The sequence below is a fragment of the Pristiophorus japonicus genome, chromosome 1 (genome assembly GCF_044704955.1).
Source record: "Pristiophorus japonicus isolate sPriJap1 chromosome 1, sPriJap1.hap1, whole genome shotgun sequence".
Taxonomy (NCBI): Eukaryota; Metazoa; Chordata; class Chondrichthyes; family Pristiophoridae; genus Pristiophorus; species Pristiophorus japonicus.
The window spans coordinates 251,232,101-251,256,783 of record NC_091977.1 but is presented as its reverse complement, the minus strand read 5'-3'; the positions used below and the strand labels follow the sequence as shown (position 1 = coordinate 251,256,783).

Below are 24,683 nucleotides of genomic sequence, written 5' to 3'. Positions count from 1 at the left end.
CTGGGGAAAGAATTCCACATTGGATTTACTGGTGACTATTTTATATTTATGGCCTTTAATTTTGGATGCCCCACAAGTGAAAACATCTCTACATCCACCCTGTCAAATGCTATCATAATTTTAAAGACCTTTATCAGGGCTAGATCCGTAAAGAGTTTACAAAAGTCATCATTGTAAGTACAGGTTAGAAATTCTGAACTTCTTCCCCAAAGATATAAATAATCATCTTACTCACTCTACCTCCCACTGTGCTGAAATCCAAACTCATTGTACCATCTCCAACTTTTCTTTTCCTCCAGCTGAGCTTTCTCCATTCCCTGAAGGTGCTGACTCTGGCTGGGTTCAGTTCTACATGCACTGGTTCCCCTCCCTCTCCTCCCCTGAAGGTGCTGACTCTGGTTGAGTTCAGCTCTACACTCACTGGTCCCCTCCTCCCCCTCGCCTGAAGGTGCTGACTCTGGCTGGGTTCAGTACTACATTCACTCGTTCCCCTCCCTCTCCTTCGCAGGAGGTATTGACTCTGGCTCTATCCCTCTTTCCAATACCCTTTCATTCGCTATAGGCTTTCCCTCTGCAATTTTGGTGATGGGCTCTCCCTGACCAGTCACCATTTCCCCTTCAGTTCCATACGCTCCCCGAATTGGTTCCTGTCCTGGAGTTTGTCGTGGGGCCACTTTGTTGAGCTTTGGGCTGGAGCAAAATGGGAGAAACTGGGAGCCGGCGGGTGGGAGCGGATAATGTTAGATACCGGGTAAAGCTCCGTCTACATCAAACACTCCAAGTGCAGGTACAGCATGGGTTAGAGACTGAGTAAAAATTCCGCTGTGCATGATAAGGGGGCTGTGATTCTGTAATTATTTACACTGGAGATCCCCATTACCCACATTCCCAACTATCCACCAGGATTTTCACAGGGCAAAACCTTGCAAGAGACGTCACTGCATTTACACTAATCTCCTGTCTGATATAAACCAACCCCACGGTCACTGACACCAATCTCCTCCTGTCTGATATAAATCAACCTTTGAGGATGTAACGAGCAGGGTGGATAAGGGGGAACCAGTGGAGGTGGTGTATTTGGATTTCCAGAAGGTATTCGATAAGGTGCCACATAAAAGGTTACTGTACAAGATAAAAGCTCACAGGGTTGGGGATAATATAGTAGCATGGCTAACTAACAGAAAACAGTCGGGATAAATGGGTCATTTTCTGGTTGGCAATCAGTGACTAGTGGGATGCCGCAGGGATCGGTGCTGGGTCCTCAACTATTTCATCATCATAGGCAGTCCCTCGAAATCGAGGAAGACTTGCTTCCACTCTAAAAATGAGTCCTAAGGTGGCTGAACAGTCCAATACGAGAACCACAATCCCTGTCACAGGTGGGACAGATAGTCGATGAGGGAAAGGGTGGGTGGGACTGGTTTGCCGCATGCTCTTTCCACTGCCTGAGCTTGATTTCTGCATGCTCTCGGCGATGAGACTCGAGGTGCTCAGCGCCCTCCCGGATACACTTCCTCCACTTAGAGCGGTCTTTGGCCAGGGACTCCCAGGTGTCGGTGGGGATGTTGCACTTTATCAGGGAGGCTTTGAGGGTGTCCTTGTAACTTTCCCTCTGCCCACCTTTGGCTCGCTTGCCGTGAAGGTGTTCCGAGTAGAGCACTTGCCTTGGGAGCCTCGTGTCTGGCATGCAAACGAGTGACCTGCCCAGCGGAGTTGATCAAGTGTGGTCAGTGCTTCGATGCTAGGAATGTTGGCCTGGTCGAGGACGCTAAAGTTGGTGCGTCTGTCTTCCCAGGGGATTTGTAGGATCTTGCGGAGACATCGTTGGTGGTATTTCTCCAGCGACTTGAGGTGTCTACTGTACATGGCCCATGTCTCTGAGCCATTTACAACTATTTACAATCTATATAAATTACTTGGATGAAGGAACCGAGTGTAATGTAGCCAAGTTTGCTGATGATACAAAGATGGGTGGGAAAGCAAATTGTGAGGACACAAAAAATCTGCAAAGGGATATAATACAGGCTAAGTTAGTGGGCAAAAATTTGGCAGATGGAGTATAATGGCAGAAAAAATAGAAAAGTAAATTATAATTTAAATGGAGAAAAGTTGCAAACTGCTGCAGTACAGAGGGACCTGGGGATCCTTGTGCATGAAACACAAAAAGTGAATATGCAGGCACAGCAAGTAATCAGGAAAACAAATGGAATGTTGGCATTTATTGCAAGGGGGATAGAGTATAAAAGCAGAGAAGTCCTGCTACAATGGTACAGGGTATTGGTGAGGCCACACCTGGAGTACTGCGTCCAGTTTTAGTCTCTGTATTTAAGGACGGGTATACTTGCACTAGAGGCTGTTCAGAGAAGGTTCATTAGGTTGATTCTGCAAATGAGAGGGTTGACTTATGAAGATAGGTTGAGTAGGTTGGGCCTATACTCATTGGAGTTCAGAAGAATGAGAGGTGATCTTATCGAAACATATAAGATAATGAGGGGGCTCGACAAGGTGGATGCAGAGAGGATATTTCCACTCATAGGGGAAACTAGGGGACATAGTCTCAAAATAAAGGGCCGTCTATTTAAAACTGAGATGAGGAGGAATTTCTTCTCTCAGTGGGTTGTAAATCTATGGAATTCTCTACGCCAGAGAGTGGTGGAGGCTGTGTCATTGAATACATTTAAGGCGTAGATAGATAGATTTTTGAGCAATAAGGGAATAAAGGATTATGGGGAGCGGGCAGGGAAGTGGAGCTGAGTCCATGATCAGCCATGATCTTATTAAATGGTGGAGCAGGCTCGAGGGGCCAGGTTATGTAACATTCCTTGTTATGTAACCCCACAGTGACTGACACCAATCTCCTCCTGTCTGATATAAACTAGCCCCACAGTCACGGACATCAATGCCCTTCTGTCTGATATGAACCAACCCCACAGGCCCAGAAAAATTTAACTCAGCCCGTTACTTGGATTGGACTTGTCTCCATTCCTGTGCCGAGGGGATTGCTGTATCAGACGGAGGAGCAGCATTTGGAAACTCTCGATTCCCCACCAATTCCATTCCACTTCTTTCTGGTGGATAATGGAGGGGCCACTGTGTGTAATGTGCAAGTCAGTAAGAATTGTCAGCAAGGATTAATCAGCATTTCTAATTGGAGATGTTAATCAGTGGAATTTTTCAGACACTGAATTGTAAATTTGGTACCAAAGATTTAGTAAAAGTTGATAATGTTTTGTAAACTAATTTCTGACGAGAGTCCCTGAATTAAGGGGAAAGATCACAGACAATGGTTCTTAAAAGGACACATCAGCCCCGAGAACACAATCAGCTATATATTCAGAATATTAAACTCCAGCCAAGTTACAGGGTTATTATCAGCAGAAACAACTCCGACTGTCAGAATAAACATGGCTCAGTCCTGGATGTGATTAACAGCAGCAATAATAGCAGAATCCAACCCCTGCAGTCACCTGTGAACTCGCTGGTGTCTCAGCAGGTGGGATGACTGAGTGAATCCCTTCCCGCACACGGAGCAGTTGAATGGTCTCTCCCCAGTGTGAATGCGTCGGTGTCTCAGAAGTTCGGATGAATTAATAAATCCCCTCTCACACACGGAGCAGGTAAACGGCCTCTCCCCAGTGTGACCTCGTTGGTGTCTCAGAAAGCTGGATGAGTGAGTGAATCCCTTCCCACACATGGGGCAAGTGAACGGCCTTTCCCTGGTGTGAACTCGCTGGTGTGACATGAGGTTGCATGAATGCCTGAACCTCTTCCCGCAGTGAGAGCAACTGAATGGTCTCTCGTCAGTGTGAACTCGCTGGTGTGTCATAAGCTCAGATGAATTAGTGAATCTCTTCCCACACATGGGGCAGGTGAACGGCCTCTCCCCTGTGTGAATTTGCTGGTGTCTCAGCATGTGGGATATCTGAGTGAATCCCTTTCCACACACGGGGCAGGTGAATGGCCTCACCCCAGTGTGACTGCGTCGATGAGTTTCCAGCTGGGATGGGTAATTGAATCCCTTTCCACAGTCTCCACATTTCCACGGTTTCTCCATGGTGCGGGTGTCCTTGTGTCTTTCCAGGTTGGATGATCAGTTGAAGCCTCATCCACACACAGAACACATGTACGGTTTCTCCCCGCTGTGAATGGTGCGATGTTTTTTCAGGTTGTGTAACTGGTTAAAACATTTCTCCTTCTACATTCGAAGTCGATGATATTCAGATCCTGATAAATCGAATTACTCTGTCAGATCCTGACGTGATGTCCGATTTGAGCTTCCCATCTGCAAATCCTCCTCTTGTCATATCCTGTAAAAGGAATTTTCAGAAGTCATGACTGAATACACGATAGAAATTGAATGCAGACAATTCTAGGTGCTGACACTGGCTGGGTTCAGTGCTACACTCACTGGTTACCCTCTCTCTGCTCTCCTGAAGGTGCTGACACTGGCTGGGTTCAGTTCTACACTCAATGGTACCCCTCCTCCTCCTCCCCTGAAGGTGCTGACTCTGGCTGGGTTCAGTTCTACACTCACTGGTTCCCCTCCCTCTCCTCCCTTGAAGGGTGCTGACTTTTGCTGGGTGTCTGCTTTTTCCCCCTCTTTACAACACTGGCTCTCCTTGTCTAACATCTCCCTGTTTTGGTGATGGGCTCTCCCTCACCACTCTCCATTTCACCTTCTCATACAGACACTCTCTGACCGTCACCATTTCAAGGAATCATACAGCACAGAAGGAGTCCATTCGGTCCACAGTGCCTGTGCAGCTCTCTGAAAGCACCATTGAATTAGGCCCACTCCTTGTTCTTTCCCCATAAGCCTGGAAAATATTTCTTTGGTAGTATTTATTCAACCCCCTTTAGAAAGTTACTATTGAATCTGCTTCCACCAGCATTTCAGGCAATACATTATAGATCATAAGTCACTGATTTAAAAAATCTCTGCACCCGTCCTCCCTGGCTTTTCACCCAATTATTTTAATCCCGTCTCCTCTAGTTACCAGCCCTCCTGCCAGTGGAAACATCTGCTATCCTATCGACTCTATGAAAAACCCTCATAATTTTGAACATTATCTCCCCATAACCTTCGCTGCCCCAGCGTCTCCAGATACAGGCAACTGAAACCCCTCAACCCTGACACCATTCTTGTAAATCTCCTCTGCACCCTCTCCAAGACCTTGAGGTCTTTTCTAAAGTGTGGTGCCCAGAATTGGACACAATGCTCGAATTAGTGATTTATGAAGGTTTGGCATAACTTCTTTGCTTTTGTATTCCATACTTCAATTAATAAAGCCAAGGATCCTGAATGCTATTTTAAAATGAACTTGTTCTGCCACCTTCAATTTGTGTACATACACCCCCAGGTGTCTCTGTTCCTGCACCCCGTTTAAAATTGTACCATTTCATTTATATTGCCATTCCTATTTTTACAATTCCAAAGTGCATTATAGACGCTCCCTGACCAGTCACCATTTCTCCCCCATTTACAGACACTCCCTGACCCGCGGGGGATTTCCCAGCACTTCCGGGTTGTCCCGGAGTTTGTGTCTTACACCTGCGGGTAGTTGTGGGAAAGCGGATAATGTGGAGTTTTCTCTCGGGCTTGGGCCGCACGCGGTGTGTGAAGCCCGCGTACCCCCGGGGTTTATTAAGCCCCTCCCTCCACCCCTCTCTCACCTGCTGTTGCCGCTCTGCCTCTTGCAGGTCGCACCGCCCGCGCATGCTCATTGAGGGTGATCCGGGCTCAGCCCCGCCCACTGGGTGCCCCGGGGGCAGCAGGGCGCATGTGCGGCCCCCTTGGGCAGGAACCAGGAGGAGAGAATGTTGTGAATTTCTATCCTGGACTCTGTGATGGCTTTTGTAAACTGCTGTTACAGGCTGTGAGAGGGGCAGCATTTACAGGCCGCAAACTCACAGTCAACATCACATCAAGATCTGACACAGTCACTCCATTCATCAGGACCTTTGAATGTGGAAGGAGAAATGTTTGTCTGTTGGGAAAGATTTCAAATATCAGTGTGACAGGAAAAGCACCGAGACACACACATCCGAGTGAGAGTGTTCCAGTGCACTGACTGTGGAAAGAGCTTTAACCAGTTACACAGCTTGAAAAAACATCGCACCATTCACAGCTGGGAGAAACTGTACACGTGTTCGGTGTGTGTGGACGAGGCTTCAACTGATTGTCCAACCTGGAGATACACAAGGACACCTGCACCATGGAGAAACTATGGAAATGTGGGGACTGTGTGAAGGGATTCAATTACCTGTCCCAGCTGGAAATTCATCAACGCGGTCACACCTGGAAGAGGCCGTTCAGTTGCTCTCACTGTCTGTAAACTTTCAAAGAATCATCAAACCTGCTGAAACACCAGCAAATTTACACTGAAGAGAGATTGTTTAGGTGCTCTCACTGTGCAAAGACATTTGCTCACTCGTCCAGCCTACTGTGTCCAACATACCAGTGAGTTCACACCAGGGAAAAGTCATTCATCTGCTCCATGTGTGGGAAGGAATTCACTCAGTCATCCAACCTCAGGACACACCAGCTTGTTCACACTGATAAAAGACCTTTTAAATGTTCTGACTGTGAGAAGAGCTTTAAAAGCACAAAGGATCTACTGACACACCAGCAAATTCACACTGGGGAGAGGCTGTTCACCTGTCCCGAGCATGCAAAGGGATTCGCTAATTTATCCAACCTATTGAGGCACCAGTGAATTCACAAGTGAGTACAGGGATTGGAATCTGCTGCTATTGTTGCTGTTAATCATATCCAAGTTCAATCTCGCAGTTGAGGTTTTGTAAAGCTGGTGCTAGTAACCCCTAAAACCGGGCTGGAGTTTAATCTGTATCAATGTCAAGTGAGTCGAGTCCTTGATGTCTCGACTGTGTGGAATCCATCTGAGAACTGAGTTCCCACAACTTTTTAAAAGATGGATCTACAAGATGTCCAAGTCTAACACGACAGAAAATTCTATTATATCACTTCAACCATTCAGGGCAGTGAGTTCCTGTAATTTCTTTTTTAACCTATGGGAAATATTTTGATAATCTGTTATTGTCACAGGGCAAAGCAGCATGGTTACTTTATCAATTTAGTCAAACTCAATGGGCAATCGGATCTCCAAAGGGAAATGTCTCCTTAAAGCTGATGGTGTCGGCAGTTCTGCAGCTCATTTCTCACTGTGAGCATGTCAGAATGAGAAGCTTTAACAACAGCTGATGTTTCACAAAGGGAGACCTCACCAGACCAAAATCCCCCAAAGGCCGCAACTTGGTGAAGGGTTAAACAGAGCCGCTCGAGGCCATTGTCTCTCTCATTTGCGGAGACAGAAATTATTGATGAATTATTGATCATCAGCAAAACATACCTCACCAGACCAAAAGACATTGGTGGAGCTTAATGGGCTGTTTGTGTCACTGGGCTACAGGAGGCTATTTTTAACAGAAGGAATGCTGATCACAGCCTGCCCATGGCCCACTCAAACCCCCACCTTCTCTCTCTCTCTCACTATTTATGGACACTGCTGCAGTAATTGCTTCTCTGACCTTTCCTCTCCTATCCCTCCGACACTGCCCTACACAATCTCACTTTCCCTACATCCTCTGTGCTGAAATCCACATCAGTCTCCCCACCTGCGACTTGTTCTCTCCCTGGATCCTGAAACTACTGAACTCAGTCTGCCCCTCCTGAAGTCTACAGGCTCTAAAACTGAAGCTTGGTGTTCCTCCGTCCCGTCTCCTTGATTTATCTCCCCCTTCTCTCCTCTTTCCCTCCTTGGTTGTGTCATACACTCTGGGCCTTGGCCCTTCCCCGGGGATTCTCAGTATGAACAGGGGGATGCGTTTTGAGACAGGATGTCCCAGCTCTCCACCTTTAAAGGGACAAGGAGAGGATCAGCTGGGCTGAATGGCCCTGTTTTATGACATCACTGCAGTGCCTAGCAACCAACCTCCCTGAGCCTTGCTCATTATGGGCTGGGTTTAACTCAATGCTGTTACAGAAAGGGAAACAGGAGCAGGATTCGACCCGTGTGGAGCACAGGATTAATGGGGAGAGGTACAGGATTAATTTATACCTTATTGAGCGAGAAATGTCATTGTCCTGGACACTCCCTGTCCCTCAGTATCTGTGTCGGGGAGCAACTGATGGGTTCACTCTGTATCTAACCTGTGCTGTGCCCGACTGGAGAGTGTTTGATGCTGGCACTCAGTGCTCAGCTCGATGAGCACAACATTTAACCCAAAGATGATCTGATAAACCCATCAGCTTCTCCCCTATATACAGGTTCTGAAGGACAGGGAGTGTCTAATATTTTGGCTGGTGTCCTTGATCAACTTTTAACACCTCTTTTAAAATTTGTTCATGGAATGTGGGTGTCATCTCTCATTCTTCTAAACTCTAGAAAATATAAGCCTAGTCTCCTCAATCTCTCCTCATCGGACAATCCCCCTATCCCAGGTCTGGTGAACCTTCGTTGCACTCCCTCTATGGCAAGTTTATCTTTCCTTAGATAAGGAGACCAAAACTGTACACAATACTCCAGGTGCGGTCTCTCCAGGGCCCTATGTGATTGTAGTAAGATGCCCTCACTCTTATACTCAAATCCTCTTGTAATAAAGGCCATTTACTTTCTTAATTGTTTGCTGTACCTGCATGTTAACTTCAAGTGATTTGTGTACAAGGACATCCAGGTCCCTCTGAAAACCAACATTTCCCAATCTCTCACCATTTAAAAAATACTCTGCTTTTGTATTTTTTCTACCAAAGTGGATAACTTCACTTTTCTCCACATTATATTCCATTTGCCATGTTCTTGCCCAGTCACTTAGCCTGTCTATATCCCCTTGCAGCCTCTTTGCATCCTCCTCACAACTTACATTCCCACCTAGCTTTGTATCATCAGAAAACTTGGATAAATTACATTTGGTCCCCTTATCCAAATCATTGATATAGATTGTGAATAGCTGGAGCCCAGGCACTGATCCTTGTGGTACCCCACTAATTACAGTCTGCCACCCCAAAAATGTCCCATTTATTCCCACTCTCCGTTTTGTGTCCGTTAACCAATCCTTAATCCATGCTAGTATATTACCCCCAATCCCATGAGCCCTAATTTTGTTCAATAACCTCTTGCATGGCACCTCATCGAATGCGATCTAAAAATCCAATTACAGCACATCCACTCGTTCCCCCTTATCTATCCTGCTAGTTACAACCTCAAAAAACACGAACAGATTTGTCAAATACGATTTCCCTTTCATGAATCCATGTTGACTGCCCAATCCTATTATTTCCTAAGTACCATGTTACTACGTCCTTAATAATAGGTTCTAGAATTTTCCATACTACTGATGTTAGGACTACCCATACAGCACGGTTTAGATACAGAGTAAATCTCCCTCTAACCTGTCCTAAACACTGTCAGGGCAGGTGTACCACATTTCCTACATTGCAAGAGTAACGAGTCTAGAGGAGTCCATGTTCCATATATATGTGGAATGTACGAGGTTGCAGCCCCTCTTCCATTATTTGAAGAGGCTGCTCCTTAAATTTTGGTTGCACTTCAGTCCCACGCTTCTGATCTTTGGGCATCCTGTGCGGGGGTGGGGGAGCGGGCAGGTCGGAAGGCCTCCTTGTAGGACTGCTTCTGGGCATGGCCAAGGTGGCCATTAACCGGTCAAGGCAGCGGGCGGTCGTTCAGCCCGAATGTCTGCCTCTCTTCCACGGGTACATTCGAGCCAGGGTGTCCCTGGAGATGGAGCACGTGGTGTCCACCGGTACGCTCGCAGCCTTCCGCAAGAGATGGGCGCCGGAGGGACTGGCGTGCATCATCACCCCCAGCAACCAAATTTTAATTTGCTCCGTTTATTCTTTACAAAGTTTTATTGGGAAACTTATCGGTTCTAGTGCCCCTTTAATAAGGGGGCATTTGATTTATTGTTTTCACTAAAATAATTGCAAGAGTAACGACTCTTCAAAAGTACTTCATTAGTTCTAAAGCGTTTTGAGGGGACCTGAAGGCAGGAAAGTCACTCTATTAATGCAGGTTCCTGCCTTCTTCACAGCACGGATTAGATAGAGAGTAAAGCTCCCTCTACACAGTCCATCAAAAACTCCAGGGCAGGTACAGCATATGTTAGATACAGAGTAAATCTCCCATCAAACACACCCAGGGCAGGTACAGCACGGGTTAGATACAGTGCAAAGTTCCCTCTACACTGTCCCGTTAAACACACCCAGGGCAGGTACAGCATGGGGTAGATACAGTATGGGTTAGATACAGAGTAAAGCTCCTTCTACACTGCCCCATCACTCCCAGAGCAGGTACAACATGGATAACATACAGCAAAAAGCTCCCTCTACACTGTCCTGTTAAATACTCCCAGGGCAGGTACAGCAGTGATTAGATTCAGATTAAAGCGTCCCCTACTCTATCCTATAAAATAATTCAAGGGTAGATACTGCACAGCTTAGATACAGAATAAATCACTTTTTACACTTTCCCATTCAACACTCCCAGGGCAGGTACGGCATATGTTAGATACAGAGTAAAACTGCCTCCTTAACTGTTCCTTGAAACACACCTGGGCATGTACACAACGGTAGAGGCAGCTTTACTCTGCATCTAACCCGTGCTGCACCTGCCATGGGAGTGCTTGATTGGACAGTGTAGAGGGAGATTTACCCTGTATGTAACCAATATAGTATCTGCCATGGGAGTGTTTGGGACAGGGTAGTGGGAGATATACTCTTTGTCTAACCTATGCTGTACCTGCCCTAGGAGTGTTTGATCGGACAGTGCAGAGGCAGATTTACCCTGTATCCAACCAAAGTAGTACCTGTCCTGGGAGTGTTTGGGACAACGTAGAGGGAGTTTTAATCTGTATCTAACCTGTGCTGTACCTGTCCTGAGTGTGTTTGATGGTGCAGTGTAGAGTGAGATTTACTGTGTATATAATCAGTGCTGTACCTGCCCTGGGAATGTCCGGTGGGACAGTGAAGAGGGAGCTTTGCTCTGTATATAACCCATGATGTGCCTGCCCTGTCAGTGTATGTGGCAGTGTAGAGGGAACTTTGCTTGGTATCTATCCTGTACTGTACCTGCCCTGGGATTGTTTGATGGGACAGTGTAGAGGGAGTTTTACTTTGTATCTAACCAATACTTTGTACATGCCCTGGGATTGTCCAGTAGGACAGTTTATCGAGAGCCATATTCTGTATCTAACTCTGCTCTCCATACCCTGGGAATATCTAGGAGGACAGTGTAGAGGGATCCTTACTGTGTATCTAACCCATGCTGTACTTGCCCTGGGAGTGTTTGGGACAGTCTCGAGGCAGCTTTACTTTGTATCTAACCCATGCTGTACCTGCCCTAGGAGTGTCTGATGGGTCAGTGTAGAGGGAGCTTTACCCTGTATCGAACCAATGCAGTACCTACCCTGGGAGTGTTTGGGACAGTGTAGAGGGAGTTTTAATCTGTATTTAATCTGTGCTGTGCCTGCACTGGGAGTGTTTGATGGGACTGTGTAGAGGGAGCTTTACTCTGTATCTAACCCGTGCTGTACCTGTTCTGGGAGCTTTTGATTGGACTGTTTCTAGGGAGGTTGACTCTGTATATAACCCATGCTGTACCTGCCATGGACATGTCTGCTGGACAGCATAGCTTTCCTCTGTATTTAACCAATGCAGCATCTGCCCTGGGAGTGTTTGGGACAGGGGAGAGTGAGATATACTCCGTGTCTAACCTGTGCTGTACCTGCCATAAGAGTGGTTGATTGGACAGTGTAGAGGGAGCTTTACTCTGTATCTAACCCATGCTGTACCTGTTCTGGTAGCTTTTGACTGGACTGTTTATTCGGGATGTTTACTTTCTATCTAATCCATGCTGTACCTGCCCTAGGATTGTGCGGTGGGTCAGTGTAGAGGAAGCTTTACTCTGTATCTATCCTGTACTGTACCTGCCCTTGGAGCCTTTCATAGGACAGTGTAGAGGGTCCTTTACCCTGTATCTAACTAATGCAGTACCAGCCCTGGGACTTTTTAATGGGTCAGTGTAGAGGGAGCTATGCCCTGTATCGAACCAATGCAGTACCTGCCCTGGGAGTGTTTGGGACAGCGTAGAGGGAGCTTTACTCTATTGAATCCGTGCTGTACCTGCTCTGGGATTGAGCGGTGGGTCAGCGTAGAGGTAGCTTTACTCCATATCGGTCCTGTACTGTATCTGCCCTGGGCGTGTTTGCTGGGACAACGTAGAGGGAGTTTTCCTCTGTATCTAACCCGTGCTGTCTCTGCCCTGGGAGAATTTCATGGGACAGTGTAGAGGGAGCTTTACCCTGTATCTAACCCGTGCTGTACCTGCTCTGGGATTGGTTGATGGGCCAGTGTTAGCTCTGGCTCAGTGGGTAGCACATTCGCCTCTGAGTCAGAAGGTTGTGGGTTCAAAGTCCCACTCCAGTGACCGGAGCACCAAAAAATCTAGCTGACACTCCAGTGCAGTGCTAAGTGAGTCCTGCACTGTTGGAGGTGCCGTCTTCCGGATGAGACATTAAACCGAGGCCCTGTCTACTCCCTCAGGTGGACGGTAAAAGATACCATGACACTATTTCTAAGAAGAGCAGAATCCTGGCCAGTATTTATCCCTTAATCAAAATAACAAAAACAGATTATCTGGTCATTATCACATTGTTGTTCGTGGGAGCTTGATTGTTTGCAAATTGGCTGTCGCGTTTTCTACATCACAACAGTGACTACACTCCAACAGTACTGCATTGGCTGTAAAGCGCTTTGAGACGTCCGGTGGTCGGGAAAGGCGATATATAAATCCAAGTCTTTCATTTCTTTCTTTTGTATCTAGCCCGTGCTGTACCTGCCCTGTGACTGTCCGGTGTAACAGTGTAGAGGGAGTTGTACTCTGTGTCTAACCAATGCAGTACCTGCCCTAGGAGTATTTTGGACAGGGTAGAGGGAGATTTAGTCTGTCTCTAACCCGTGTTGTATCCTCACCTAGGAATGCCCGGTGGGACAGCATAGAAGGAGTTGTACTGTGTATCTATCCTGTACTGTACCTGCCCTGGGAATGTTTGATGGGTAAGTGTACAGGGAGCTTTAATTTGTATCTAACCCTTCTTGTACCTGCCCTGGGATTGTTTAGGACAGTGCAGAGGCAGCTTTACCCCGTATCTAACCGCTGTTGTACCTACCCTGAGAGTGTTTGATGGGTCAGTGTAGAGAGTTTTAGACTGTATCCAACCTATGCAAGGTGTAGAGGGAGCTTTACTCTCTGCCTAACCCATATTGTACCAGCTCTGTGAATGTCCGGTTGGACAGTGTAGCAGGAACCTTACTCTGTATCTAACCCATGCTGTACCTGCCCTGGGAGTGTTTGATGGGACAGTGTAGGGGGAGATTTACCCGGTATCTAACCCATACCGTACCTGCCCTGGGAGTGTTTGGGAGAGGGTGGAAGGAGCTTTATGCTGTATCTAACCCGTGCTGTTCCTGCCCTGGGAGTATTTGATGGGACAGTGTCAATGGAGCTTTACTCTGTATCTAACCCACGCTTTACTTGCCCTGGGAGTTTTTGGGGCAGTGTACAGTGAGCTTTAATTTGTATCTAACCAATGCTGTACATGGGAATGTTTGGTAGGACAGTGTAGATGGAACCTTACTCTGTATCTAACCCATGATATAACTGCCCTGGCAGTTCTTGATGAACTGTGTAGAGGAACTTTACTCTGTATCTAACCAGTGCTGTACCTGCCCTGGGAGTGTTTGATGGGACAGTGTAGTGGGAGCTTTACTTTGTCAGTGTCAGCTATGGCTCAGTGGGTAGCACACTCGCCTGAGTCAGAAGGTTGTGGGTTTAAGTACCACTCCAGAGACCGGAGCACAAAAAAAAAATCTAGGCTGACACTCCAGTGCAGTGCTGTGCGAGTGCTGCACTGTTGGAGGTGCCATCTTCTGGATGAGACGCTAAACTGAGGCCCCGTCTGCGCTCTCAGGTGGAATTAAAAGATCCCATGACACTATTTCTAAGAGCAGGGGAGTCATGGCCAATATTTATCCCTTAATCAAAATAGAAAAAACAGATTATCTGGTCATTATCACATTGCTGTTCGTAGAAGTTTGCTGTGTGCAAATTGGCTCCCACAATTCCTACATTACAACAGTAACTACACTCCAAAAGTACTCCCTTGGCTGTAAAGTGCTTTGAGACATCCGGTGGTCATGAAAGGCACTATATAAATCCAAGTCTTTCTTTTCTTTCTTTTGTATCTAACCAATGCAGTACCTGCCCTGGGATCTCTCTTATCTGGAAGGAGGAGAGCATGCTGGGAGATCTCAGATGCCATAATCGTGGCCACCTTCAAAAAAATGGGACAAGTCTGACTGCAGAAACTACAAAGGAATCTCCAGGCTGTCGGCCACTGGGAAAGTCATTGCTAGAATCCTCCTCAACTATCTTCTCCCTGTGGCTGAAGAGCTCCTCCCAGAGTCACAATACAGGATTCCGTCCACTGATCTTCACCCGCGACAACAACAAAAGAAATGCAGGGAACAGCATCAACCCAGTACATGGCCGCCTTTGACCTCACAAAGGCCTTTGACACTGTCAACCGTGAGGGACTATGGAGTGTTCTCCTCCATTTCAGCTGCCCCCAAAAGTTTGTCACCATCCTCTGCCTGCTCCACAACGACAGGCAAGCTGTGATCCTGACCAACGGATCCACCATAGACCCAATCCACGTCCAGACCGGGGTCAAGCAAGGCAACGTCATCGCGCCAATGCTCTTCCTCGCTGCAGTGCTCCATCTCACGCTCAACAAGCTCCTCGCTGGAGTGGAACTAAACTATAGAACCAATGGGAACCTGTTTAACCTTCGTCGTCTCCAGGCTAGATCCTAGGTCGTCCTATCCTTTGTCATCGAACTACAGTACATGGTCTGCGCACATTCAGAGGCTGAACTCCAAGCCATCGTCAACATTTTCACGGAGGCGTATGAAAGCATGGGCCTTATACTAAACATCTGTAGGCAATGGTCCTCCACCAACCTGACCCCACCACATAGCACTGCCCCCGGTCATCAAAATCTACGGCGCAGCCTTGGACAACGTGGATCATTTTCCATACCTCGGGAGCCTACTATCAGCAAGGGCAGGCATCGATGACTAGGTCCAACACTACCTCCAGTGCGCCAGCGCAGCCTTCGGTCGCCTGATGAAAAGAGTTTTCAAAGACCAGGATCTCAAATCTGGCACCAAGCTTATCACAGTGCTGCAGTGATACCTGCCCTCCTATATGGCTCAGAGACGTGGACCATATACAGTAGACACCTCAAAGCATTGGAGAAATACCACCAGCGCTGCCTCCGCAAGATCCTGCAAATCTACTGGGAGGATCGACGCAACAACATCAGTGTTCTCGATCAGGCCAACATCCCCAGCATCGAAGCACTGACCGCACTCGACCAGCTCCGTTGGGCGGGCCACATTGTTCGCATGCCTGACACAAGACTCCCAAAGCAAATGCTCTATTCGGAACTCCTACACAGCAAGTGAGCCTCAAGTGAGCAGAGGAAACGTTTCAAGGAACCCTCAAAGCTTCCTTGATAAAGTGTAACATCTCAACTGGCATCTGGGAATCCCTGGCCCAAGACCGCCCTAAGTGGAGGAAGAGCATCTAGGAGGGCGCTGAGCACCTCGAGTCTCGACGCCGACAGCATGCAGAAAACAAGCACAGGCAGCGGAAGGAGCGTGCGGCAAACCAGACACCCCATCCACCCTTTCCTCCAACGACTCTCTGTCCCACCTGTGACAGAGACTGTAATTCCCATATTGGACTGCACATGCACCTGAGAACTCACTTTTAGAGTGGAAGCAAGTCTTCTCGATTTCGAGGGACTGCCTATGATGATGATGATGACCTACCCTGGGAGATTTAATCTGTATCTAACCTGTGTTGTATCCTTACCTGGGAATGTCCAGTGGGACAGCATAGAGGGAGCTTTACTCTGTATCTGACCTGTGCTGTACCTACCATGGGAGTGTTTGATCGGACAGTGTAGAGGGAGATTTATTCAGTATCTTACACGTACTGTACCTGCCCTGGAGTGTTTGATGGGGCATTGTAGAAGGAGCTTTACTGTGTATCGAACCTGTGGAATTCTCTACCACAGAAAGTTGTTGAGGCCAATTCACTAAATATATTCAAAAAGGAGTTAGATGTAGTCCTTACTACTAGGGGGATCAAGGAGCATGGCGAGAAAGCAGGAATGGGAACTGAAGTTGCATGTTCAGCCATGAACTCATTGAATGGCGGTGCAGGTGCGAAGGGCTGAATGGCCTACTCCTGCACCTATTTTCTATGTTAACCTGTGCAATACCTGTTCTGGGAGCTTTTGACTGGACTGCTTAGAGGGAGGTTTACTCTGTGCTGTATCTGCCCCTTGATTATTTGATGGGACAGTGTAGAGGGAGAAATTACTCTGTATTTAACCCATTCTGTACCTGCGCCGTGACCCGATCATGGGCTGTGTAAAGGAACCTTTACTCTGTATGCAACCTGTGCTGTGAAGAAGGCATGAACTTGCATTTATATAGTGACATTCCTGCCTTCAGCTCCTCTCAAAGGGCTTTCCAACCAATGAAGTACTTTTGAATTGTCGTTACTATTGCAATGTAGGAAATGTGGTACACTTGCTCTGGCTGTGTTTGGGACAGGGTAGAGGGAGATTTACTCTGTATCTAACCCATGCTGTACAGGGAGTCCTCACATCAGTAGTAGGGAAAATGCTAGAATCTATTATTAAGGATGTGGCTACATGGCATTTAGGAAGTAATAATGGGATTATGCAGAGTCAACATGGATTTATGAAAGGGAAATCGTATTTGACAAATCTGTTGGTGTTTTTTGAGGTTATAACTAGCAGGATAGATAAGGCGGAACCACTGGATGTAGTGTATTTAGATTTTCACAACATTCAATGAGGTGCCACACAAGAGGTTATTAAACAAAATTAGGGCTCATGAGATTGGGGGATAATATACTAGCATGGATTGAGGATTGATTAACGGACACAAAACAGAGAGTCGGAATAAATGGTTCATTTTTGAGTTGGCAGGCTTTAACTAGTGGGGTACCACAAAGATCAGTGCTTGGACCCCAACTATTCACAATCTAAATCAATGATTTGGATGCCGGGACCAAATGTAATATATTCAAGTTTGCTGATGATACAAAGCTAGGTAGGAATGTAAGTTGTGAGAAGAATGTAAAGAGGCTTCAAGGGGACATAGACAGGCTAAGTGAATGGGCAAGGACATGGCAAATGGAATATAATGTGCATAAATGTGGAAGTTATCAATTTTGGTAGGAAAAATAGAAAAACATTTTTTTTAAATGGTGAGAGATTGGGAAATGTTGGTGTTCAGAAGGACTTGGTTGTCTTTGTACACAAATCACGGAAAGTTAATATGCAAGTGCAGCAAGCAATTAGGAAAGCAAATGGTATGTTGGCCCTTAATACAAAAGGATTTAAGTATAAGAGTGAGGACATTTTACTGCAATCACATAGGGCCCTGGTGAGACCACACCTGGAGTATTGTGTACAGTTTTGGTTTCCTTATCTAAGGAAGGATATACTTGCCATTGAAGGAGTGCAATGAAGGTTCACTGAACTGATCCCTGGGATAGGGGGATTATCCGATGAGGAGAGATTGAATAGACTAGGCCTATATTCTCTAGAGTTTAGAAGAATGAGAGTTGAGAGGCGACGCCCACATCCCATAAATGAATAAAAAAAGAAATGTGAGTGAGGTGTTTAAATTTGATCAAGGACACTGGCCAAAATATTAGAGACACTCCCTGTCCTTCAGGATCTATGCCCAGGGGAGAAGCTGATGGGTTTATCAGATCATCTTTGGGTTATCTTTAGCCATCCGAGTGCCAGCATCAAACACTGTCCAGTTGGGCACAGCACTGGTTAGATACAGAGGGAATTTTACTGACATCTTTCTCCCTCAAACACATACTGAGAGACAGGGAGTATCCAGGATAATGATATTCCTCACTCAATAAGGTATAAATTGATCCTGTACCTCTCCCCATTAATCCTGTGCTCCACACGGGTCGAATCCTGCTCCTGTTTCCCTTCCTGTAACAGCACTGAGCTAAACCCAGCCCATAATGAGCAGGGCTCAGGGAGGTTGGTTGCTAGGCACTGCAGTGATGTCATAAAGCAATGCCATTCAGCCCAGCTGGTCCTCTCCTTGTTCCTTTAAAGGTGGAGAGCTGGGACATCCTGTCTCAACACACATCCCCCTGTTCATATTGAAAATCCTCGGGGAAGGGCCAAGGCCTAGAGTGTGCAACACAACCAAGGGGGAAAAGAGGAGAGAATAAGGGGCCACCCATTTAAGACTGAGATGAGGAGCAATTTCTTCTCTGAGCATTGTAAATCAGTGGAATTCACTGCATGAGAGCTGTGGAAGATGGGTCATTGAATAAATTTAAGACAGAGATAAACAGTTTCTTAACCGATTAAGGAAATAAGAGATTATGGAGAGCGGGCAGGGAAGTGGACCCGAGACCATGATCGGATCAGCCATGATCATATTAAATGGCGGAGCAGGCTCGAGGGTTCAAATAGCCTACACCTGCTCCTATTTCTTATGTTCTTAGAAGGGCAGGTAAATCAAGGAGTAGGGACTAAGGGACACCAACCTTCAATTTTGGAGCCTGTGCACTTCAGGAGGGGAAGACTGAGTTCAATAGGGAGAGAACGGGGAGACTGGTGTAGATTCCAGCACAGTGAGGATGTAGAGGGAGCAAAATTGTGTAGGGCCATATATTAGAAGTGCAGAAGGAACAAGAGAGGAAAGGTCAGAGGAGCAATTACTGCAGCAGTGTCCATAAATAGAGAGAGAGAGCGAGAGAAGGTGGGGGTTAGAGTGGGCCATGGGCAGACTGTTAAACTGTCTGTTTGCAGTGACAAGCTTTCCTTCTGTTACAAATAGCCCATTAAACTCCACCAATGTCCTTTGGTCTGCTGAGGTCTCCCTTTGTGAAACATCGGCTATTGTTAAAGCTTCTCATTCTGTCACGCTCTCAGTGAGAAATGAGCTGCAGAACTGCCGACACCGTCAGCTTTAAGGAGACTCTTGCCTTTGGAGACCAATTGCCCATTGAGTTTGATTAAATTGATGTTTAAGTAACCATGCCGCTTTGCCCGTGACAATAACAGATACAGAACATTTCCCATAGGTTAAAAAACAATATTACAGAGACTCACTGCCCTGGATGGTTGGAGTGGATCCTGTGATAAAATAGAAATTTCTGTCCGTCAGACTTGGACATCTTGTAGCTCCATCTTTTTAAAAAGTTGCGGGAACTCCGTTCTCAGATGAATTCCACACAGTTTGCAACAAGTCCTCAATCAGTTCGTCTTATTGTCGAGACATCAAGGATTCGACACAAACTGTGAAACAAATCTGATTTATTTGACATTGATACAGATTGAATTCCAGCTCAGTTTTCGGGGTTACTAATATCAGTTTTACCAAACCCCAAGTACAAAAATGAACATGGTTCAGTCAATGGATATGATTAACAGCAACAATAACAGCAGAAACCAACCCCTGAACTCGCTGGTGCCTCAGCAGCTTGGATAAATTAGTGAATCTCTTTGCAAACTCGGGGCAGGTGATGATGGTCCTCCAACCAATCGGTGTGCGTGAGGGCTGGGGCTGGGCCCCCAGTGGGCGGGGCTGACCTGGGTGTTGCCGCCAATGAACAGACTGACAAACCTGGGCGGTGCCACAGATCTTCCCTCGGGACCGCAGCAGCTTCTCACCACCAGAGCGCAGGCTCAACAAGCTGCTAACCGGCCCTCTGTTTCAGGCCGGAACATACGATTTGCCTTATTCACCGCCTGCTGTACCTGCATGCCAACTTTCAATGACTGATGTACCATGACACTAGGTCTTTTTGCACCTCCCCTTTTCCTAATCTGCCGCCATTCAGATAATATTCTGCCTTCATGTTTTTGGCACCAAAGTGGATAACCTCACATTTATCCACATTATACTACATCTGCCACGCGTTTGCCCACTCACCTAACCTGTCCAAGTCACCCTGCAGCCTTTTAGCGTCCTCCTCACAGCTCACACCGCCACCCAGCTTAGTGTCATCTGCAAACTTGGAGATATTACACTCAATTCCCTCATCCAAATCATTAATGTATATTGTAAATAGCTGGAGTCCCAGCACTGAGCCCTGCGGCATCCTACTAGTCACTACCTGCCATTCTGAAAGGACCCGTCTATCCCGACACTCTGCTTCCTGTCTGCCAACTAGTTCTCTATCCACGTCAGTACATTGCTCTCAATACCATGTGCTTTAATTTTGCACACCAATCTCTTGTGTGGGACCTTGTCAAAAGCCTTTTGAAAGTCCAAATACACCACATCCATTGGTTCTCCCTTGTCCACTCTACCAGTTACATCCTCAAAAAATTCCAGAAGATTTGTCAAGCAGGATTTCCCTTTCATAAATCCATGCTGACTTGGACTGATCCCGTCACTGCTTTCCAAATGTGCTGCTATTTCATCTTTAGTAATTGATTCCAACATTTTTCCCACTACTGATATCAGGCTAACAGGTCTATAATACCCCTTTTCTCTCTCCCTCCTTTCTTAAAAAGTGGTGTTACATTAGCTACCCCCCAGTCCATAGAAACCAATCCAGAGTCGATAGACTGTTGGAAAATTATCACCAATGCATCCACTATTTCTAGGGCTACTTCTTTAAGTACTCTGGGATGCAGACTATCAGGCCCCGGGGATTTATCGGCCTTCAATCCCATCAATTTTCCTTACACAATTTCCTGTCTAATAAGGATTTCCTTCAGTTCCTCCTTCTCACTAGACCCTCGGTCCCCTAGTTTTTCCGGAAGGTTATTTGTGTCTTCCTTCGTGAAGACAGAACCAATATATTTGTTGAACTGGTCCGCCATTTTTTTGTTCCCCATTATAAATTCACCTGAATCTCACTGAAGGGACTGACATTTGTTTTCACATATCTATAGAAGCTTTTGCAGTCAGTTTTTATGTTCCCAGCAAGCTTCCTCTCATACTCTGTTTTCCCCCTCCTAATTAAACCCTTTGTCCTCCTCTGTTGTGTTACAAAATTCTCCCAGTCCTCAGATTTGCTGCTTTTTCTGGCCAATTTATATGCCTCTTCCTTGGATTTAACACTATCCCTAATTTCCCTTGTTAGCCACGGTTGAGCCACCTTCCACGTTTTATTGTTACGCCAGACAGGGATATACAATTGTTGAAGTTCATCCATGTGATCTTTAAATGTTTGCCACCATCAACCCTTTAATTATCACTCACCAATCCATTCTAGCCAATTCACGTCTCACCATCGAAGTTACCTTTTCTTAATTTCAGGACCCTAGTCTCTGAATTAACTATGTCACTCTCCATCTTAATAAAGAATTCTACCATATTATGGTCACTCTTCCCTAAGGGACCTCGCACAACAAGATTGCTAATTAGTCCTTTCTCATTACACATCACCCAGTCTAGGATGGCAGCCCTCTAGTTCGTTCCTCGACATATTGGTCTCGAAAACCATCCCTAATACACTCCAGGAAATCTTCCTCCACCGCCTTGCTACCAGTTTGGTTAGCCCAATCTATATGTAGATTAAAGTCACCCATGATAACTGCTGTACCTTTATTGCACGCATCCCTAATTTCTTGTTTGATGCTGTCCCCAACCTCACTACTACAGTTTGGTGGTCTGTACACAACTGCCACTAGTGTTTTCTGCCTTCTGGTATTCCGTAGCTCCAACCATACCGATTCCACATCATCCAAGCTAATGTCCTTCCTTACTATTACATTAATTTCCTCTAACCAGCAACGCCACCCCACCTCCTTTTCCTTTCTGTCTATCCTTCCGAAATGTTGAATACCCCTGGATGTTGAGTTCCCAGCCTTGGTCACCCTGGAACCATGTCTCCGTGATACCAATTACATCATATCCGTTAACTGCTATCTGCGCAGTTAATTCGTCCACCTTATTCCGAATACTCCTCGCATTGAGGCACAGAGCCTTCAGGCTTGTCTTTTTAACACATTTTGCCCCTTTAGAATTTTGCTGTAATGTGGCCCTTTTTGCTTTTTTCGTTGGGTTTCTCTGCCCTCCACTTTTATTTTTCTTCTTTCTATCTTTTGCTTCTGTCCCCATTCTACTTCCCTCTGTCTCCCTGCATAGATTCCCATCCCCCTGCCATATTAGTTTAACCCCTCCCCAACAGCACTAGCAAACACTCCTCCTAGGACATTGGTTCCGGTCCTGTCCAGGTGCAGACCGTCCGGTTTGTACTGATCCTACCTCCCCCAGACCGGTTCCAATGTCCCAGGAATTTGAATCCCTCCCTGCTGCACCACTCCTCAAGCCACATATTCATCTGAGCTATCCTTCGATTCCTGCTCTGTTTAGCACGTGGCATTGGTAGCAATCCTGACATTACGACTTTTGAGGTCCTACTTTTTAAATTTAGCTCCTAGCTCCCGAAATTTGTCTTGTAAGACCTCATCCCATTTTTTACCTATATCGTTGGTACCTATATGCACGACAACTGACTGTTCACCCTCTTCAAAATGCCGGGCACCCATTTAGAGACATCCTTGATCCTTGCACCAGGGAGGCAACAAACCATCCTGGAGTCTCGGTTGCAGCCGAAGAAACGTCTATCTATTCTCCTTACAATTGAATCCCCTATCACTATAGCTCTCCCACTTTTTTTCCTGCCCTCCTGTGCAGCAGAGCCACCCACGGTGCCATGAACTTGGCTGCTGCTGCTCTCCACTGATGAATCATCCCCCTCAACAGTACCCAAAACGGTGTATCTGTTTTGGAGGGGGATGACCGCAAGGGACCCCTGCACTACCTTCCTTCCACTGCTCTTCCTATTGGTCACCCATTCCCTATCTGGCTATGGACCCTTTACCTGCGGTAAGACCAACTCACTAAACGTGCTATTCATGGCATCCTCAGCATCGCAGATGCTCCATAGTAAATCCACCCGCAGCTCCAGTGCCGCCATGCGGTCTGTCAGGTGCTGCAGGCGGATGCACTTCCCGCACATGTAGTCGTCAGGGACGCTTCCAGTGTCTTAACCCTTAGATTAACTTAATTTGGCAACAACAATGCTTAAAAGTGACTTACTGATAAAGAAAAGAAAAAGAAAAACTACTCACCAATCACTTACCACCTTGGCTGTGACGTCACCCTTCTATTTCTTTCTACTTTTTTGCCTTCTCTCCCTGCTGCAGCTGCACCAGCTGGCCTTTTGTAGGCCTCTCCGACTGCCCAATACCCAATAAAACCCGAAGCCCAGGAGGCAGTCAAACAAATTGTACAGGATCTATTGGATAGTGACATCCTCCAGGAAGATGAAAGTACCACCAATTCGTCTGTATGGCCAGTCAGTAAGCCAGATGACTCATACCGGCTGACCATAGATTACACGGCCCTGAATAAAGTAACACCTCGACAGCACATTATCGTGGCTAGCCTGGCCACAATCTTTAATGGGCTGAAACCAGAACACAAAATAGTCACAGTACTGGATATAGCCAATGGATTCTGGTCCATACCCTTGGCACGAGAATCCCAAGATAAATTTGCCTTTACTGTAGGAGATCGGCAGTATACCTGGACACGGCTGCCCCAGGGATTCCACAATAGCCCGGCAATATTTAACCGGACTGTAGGTCAAGCCCTGGAGAAGGTGGATCTAGTGCCCTACAGGAGTACAGTCCTCCAGTATGTGGATGATCTGCTGATCGCCTCAGAGGATGAACGGGGACACACGGGAGCTCTCATAGAAATCTTAGAAACCCTACAAAGGGTGGGATTTAAAGCCAATCCCAAGAAAGCCCAGATCAGACAGACAGGTACAATATTTGTATACAATATATACAAATTGATTTCACAGGACCATTGCCAAGCCCAAGAAGAAAGAAATACTGTCGAGTAATAATTTATTTGTTTACACGGTGGGTGGAAAGCTTTTGCTACCCGAAACTGTACTGCACCTACAGTAGCTCATATCTTAGCCGAGGAAGTGATTCATCGCTGGGGCAACCCTACTCAAATAGACTCCGATCAGGGAACCCACTTCACAGGACAGGTGATGAAATTACTATGCACTATATTGGGCATCAAACAAAAATTTTACATCCCCTACCACCCACAGAGTTCGGGAATGGTAGAACGGATGAATCGGACAATAAAGACAGCCCTGTCAAAAACCATCCAAGAAACTGGACAGGCTTGGGCTGAGCTACTACCTGCTATCCTGATGAGACAAAGGGCAACCCCTAACCGGATGACAGGATTAACTCCGTATTAACTTATGACTGGTCGGGCAATGCGACTGCCCGAAGGTATAATTACAGGAGGGTCCGACGTGGGCCCACTACGGGATCAAATAAAAGATATGTAATGGAGTTAAGTAAGCAACTTAAGGATATGTGACAGGAAGTAAGAGAACAATAGGCAGGCCGGGACGAACAAGAAGAGATAGAGTTCCCGGCAGACCTTCCCCAAGTGGGGGAGAAAGTAATGATTAAGGGGTTACCGGGATGAACCAGATTCGCGCCGC

The 24,683-nt window shown here is 46.5% G+C and overlaps 2 protein-coding genes across 4 annotated transcripts in view; one reads left to right on the top strand and one right to left on the bottom strand.

The window, feature by feature from the left end:
* The window catches only part of LOC139269759 (zinc finger protein 239-like), a 57,329-nt gene that overhangs the window by 7,113 nt on the left and 25,533 nt on the right, over window positions 1–24,683 (bottom strand). The window contains exons 1-2 of one of the 2 annotated variants that reach the window (XM_070888393.1): window positions 5,674–5,695; window positions 3,468–4,307 (exon numbers count right to left, since the gene is read on the bottom strand). In XM_070888393.1, coding sequence (XP_070744494.1) covers window positions 3,468–4,054 — 587 coding nt within the window. In that variant the 5' untranslated portion in view covers window positions 4,055–4,307; window positions 5,674–5,695. Of the gene's footprint in view, window positions 1–3,467; window positions 4,308–5,673; window positions 5,696–24,683 lie in introns of those variants that run through there. The other variant, XM_070888392.1, reaches the window with a different exon arrangement.
* LOC139269914 (zinc finger protein 551-like) overlaps window positions 5,788–24,683 on the top strand; it is a 68,756-nt gene continuing 49,860 nt past the window's right edge. The window contains exons 1-2 of one of the 2 annotated variants that reach the window (XR_011594370.1): window positions 5,788–6,724; window positions 14,292–19,055. The gene's annotated coding sequence lies outside the window, so the exon portion shown is untranslated. Of the gene's footprint in view, window positions 6,725–14,291; window positions 19,056–24,683 lie in introns of those variants that run through there. The other variant, XM_070888404.1, reaches the window with a different exon arrangement.